Source organism: Lycium ferocissimum, chromosome 4 (genome assembly GCF_029784015.1).
Source record: "Lycium ferocissimum isolate CSIRO_LF1 chromosome 4, AGI_CSIRO_Lferr_CH_V1, whole genome shotgun sequence".
NCBI lineage: Eukaryota > Viridiplantae > Streptophyta > Magnoliopsida > Solanales > Solanaceae > Lycium > Lycium ferocissimum.
Genome location: NC_081345.1, coordinates 36,763,833 through 36,766,723, shown reverse-complemented (window position 1 = coordinate 36,766,723; position 2,891 = coordinate 36,763,833). Strand labels below are relative to the sequence as shown.

At 34.9% G+C, this 2,891-nt stretch overlaps 1 protein-coding gene across 1 annotated transcript; it reads left to right on the top strand.

Moving 5' to 3' along the window:
- Window positions 1-663: 663 nt before the first annotated feature.
- On the top strand, window positions 664-2,891 carry LOC132054664 (B3 domain-containing protein REM5-like). Its single transcript, XM_059446639.1, has 4 exons — window positions 664-797; window positions 1,378-1,690; window positions 1,807-1,922; window positions 2,569-2,891. The coding sequence occupies exons 1-4, from the start codon at window positions 720-722 to the stop codon at window positions 2,821-2,823; spliced, it is 762 nt and encodes a 253-aa protein (XP_059302622.1). The 5' UTR covers window positions 664-719; the 3' UTR covers window positions 2,824-2,891.

Sequence of the window (2,891 nt, the reverse complement as noted above, 5' to 3'; positions counted from 1 at the left end):
TTTAAAAATTTTTAAAAAATTAAATTTTGATAAGTATTTAAATAGTTAAAGGACTAAAATCGATAAATATATAATTAAAGGATCATTTTAGACCTACTCCCATCCCATAATTAAAGAACTATTTATGGCCTTTTCTCCAAGATTTTGTTCCACAATTGTGAAAGCAGCACTCAGCAAAGAAAATGTAGCACTAAAACCTATCTGTGTGTTTCAATGGACAAAGTACAATTCTACACCTGTATTTACTCTGTTTCACGTCACAGGCGGCTGTTCCGCTGCCCTTGGCAGCCTGTGCTCCCTCCCTTTCCCTTTTCATGTTTAGTCTTGATCTTTCTTTTTCATTCTTCACTTCTTACTCTCTTCCCATTTTCTTGAAACATCAATCAATAAATAAATATGATTCATTAATCCTCGGGAAGAGGAGGTAGATGAGGAAAGAGAGAGGGAATATGGGTCCTAAACTGGTCGACCCTTCTCCTCTCTTTTCTTCCCCTCTATAATACCCAGCCAAAAAGAACAGGTCTTATCACTTCATATTAAAAGCAAGAGTGAACTAACTGTGGTAGGTATGCTTATTTACACTCTGTTTTTGTCTCTGTATATATTTTATTTTGTGGTTTAGGTATTGACTTTTTTTGTTTTTTGGTCTGTGTACATTATTTTATAGTTTAGCCAATCCAATCTTAAAGGTCTAAATTTTGGAAGAAGGTTAAAACAAAATGGATCGAGGCTATGTCGTTGCTGACCTCCCTAACTTCCTTCAAATTTATCACCCTGAACTGTGCTATTCCAAGCTGGTAATCTCTTCTTTTCCTGAATTTCTGCTTCTTTGTAGTAATATGCATTGGTGCATTCGGTTATTATTAAGATAGTAACTTAGCTGAAGCTAAATGGCCTAACACTAATAAAACCTTACTTATTCCAAGGTGTGGTCTCTTATAGGTTTTGGTTCTTGACTTGACTGAAATGATCACCCTTCATAATAGGTGTTTTTAGGGACGAGATGAATTGTTTGGTTGCTTTTAAACGTTAATGGATATAATAGTAAAAATCTGTAAATGTTTATTTCTTATCTAGGCTATTGCAAATCTGGTAAGGTAGGGTGTTAATCTTCCTAAGTTTGTATAAGCAAAGGGCTAAAGATGCATCTGCAATAGAGATGAGAGTGTAATATATTACTTAACTTACCGTAGAGTGGACAATGAAATAGCAAATGATGTGTTGGTGATTATGGCCATAGATTTAGAAGACTAGATTGGACATAATCAGACAATACACTCTTAAGATCCAAGGGGTAGTTTCTGTTAAAATCTAGACGGATTCTTTCACTGGAAATCAAGCTCAAGTTATGTTTCTTTTTGTTTCTCCGATTTTTAGAAAATACCATCCGGATTTCTGAAGTTTTTCAATGAAGGTATTCCACTGTTCTTTCTGCTTGAAGTTGAAGGTCCAGCTCGGAGATCTTGGAGGGTTGTTGTAGAAAAGATCCAAGAGGATTGCTTTTTCAAGGATGGTTGGCCAAACTTTGTACAGGATAATAACTTGGAGTGTGGAGATTATCTGACATTTTCTTATGTTGGAAACTCATTTTTTTATGTAAAAATATATGGAAAACATGGCTATATGAAGGAGGACTTAATTGAAATTAGGGAGCTTGAATTGCATCCATTAGATGAAGAAAATGCCCAAGGTGAGTTTCTTTAAAGATCTTCAATTTGTAGCTACTGTTGGTGCAACACTTCAGTCATGCATAATCTTTGAAGTCAAATCCAAAAATAGTAACTTACAAAAAAGTAACTTGTACAGCGATACAAGCGGAAGCTCCGCTAGCTGATCAAGCACTTGATGGGCCAGTAAACTCTGTGAGCTTTGTCACTTTATTCAAAGTTGTCCTGAAGGAACCCGACTTTCGGAAGATGTTGGTAAGTTTATTTATTGTAAATATTTTGCATTTATGCATAAATCCGTAATGCTTCCTATGTATTCTCAAGAGTGTCATTACATGCAACTGATATAGTGTCAAAAAGGCAAAATAGCATGGAAAATTCCTGCCTAGTAACTTTTGTCTCGTGGCATTTTTAGGTCCTCTCATAAGGTTTGGTTTCTAGAGATAAATATTTAAGTCTAATAATTTCTCAACAAAACAGAAGCTTCTAGACATTCTTGTGAGCTAGTTGGTTGAAATTCTGACTTTTTTTGAAGATATAATTCTGTGAAATATAGTGAAACTTTTAACTCCCTTACACTTCAGAAATTGTGAATGTGTTTCTTTCTTCAATATCTGACGGAGAAATTCATACTGCAGATATATTATGATTTGCAGAAGATAATAACTCATCATTTTATCATTATTTAGTTTCACTTGCGTGTCTTCACAATAACATCAGCTAAGTGACTCATATTGGTCCATTGGTATTCTGTGAAATAGTTGAATATACTTTGAATCATGATGGAAAGCGGTGTACTACTTGTTGTAGTCTTCTTAATTCTTAGCATTTGATACTTATCACTTGACTGTTGAAGTGTATTCTATTTGAGCATGTTACTGATTTTACATTCTTTATGCAGAATATACCTTGTGCATTTGGCCGCAGATACATGAAGAAGGGGCAAAAGTTTGAGAAAGATGCTACTCTTCAGACCGATACTGCTAGCTGGCCGGTTGTAATCCGCGAATATGATAGACTTAAATTTCGAAATGGGTGGGGTGAATTTGTACGTGCCAATGAGCTGCGTGTAGGAGATGTCTGCTGTTTTCAGTTGATTGATGAGGAGAAATTCATATTGAAAGTTTGCATTAACCCAAGTCTCAATGAAGTATAGTCGATACAAATAGAGACAATTCCCTTTGATTATTTAGCTTAATATCTGGTTCAAATGTTTCTACTTGA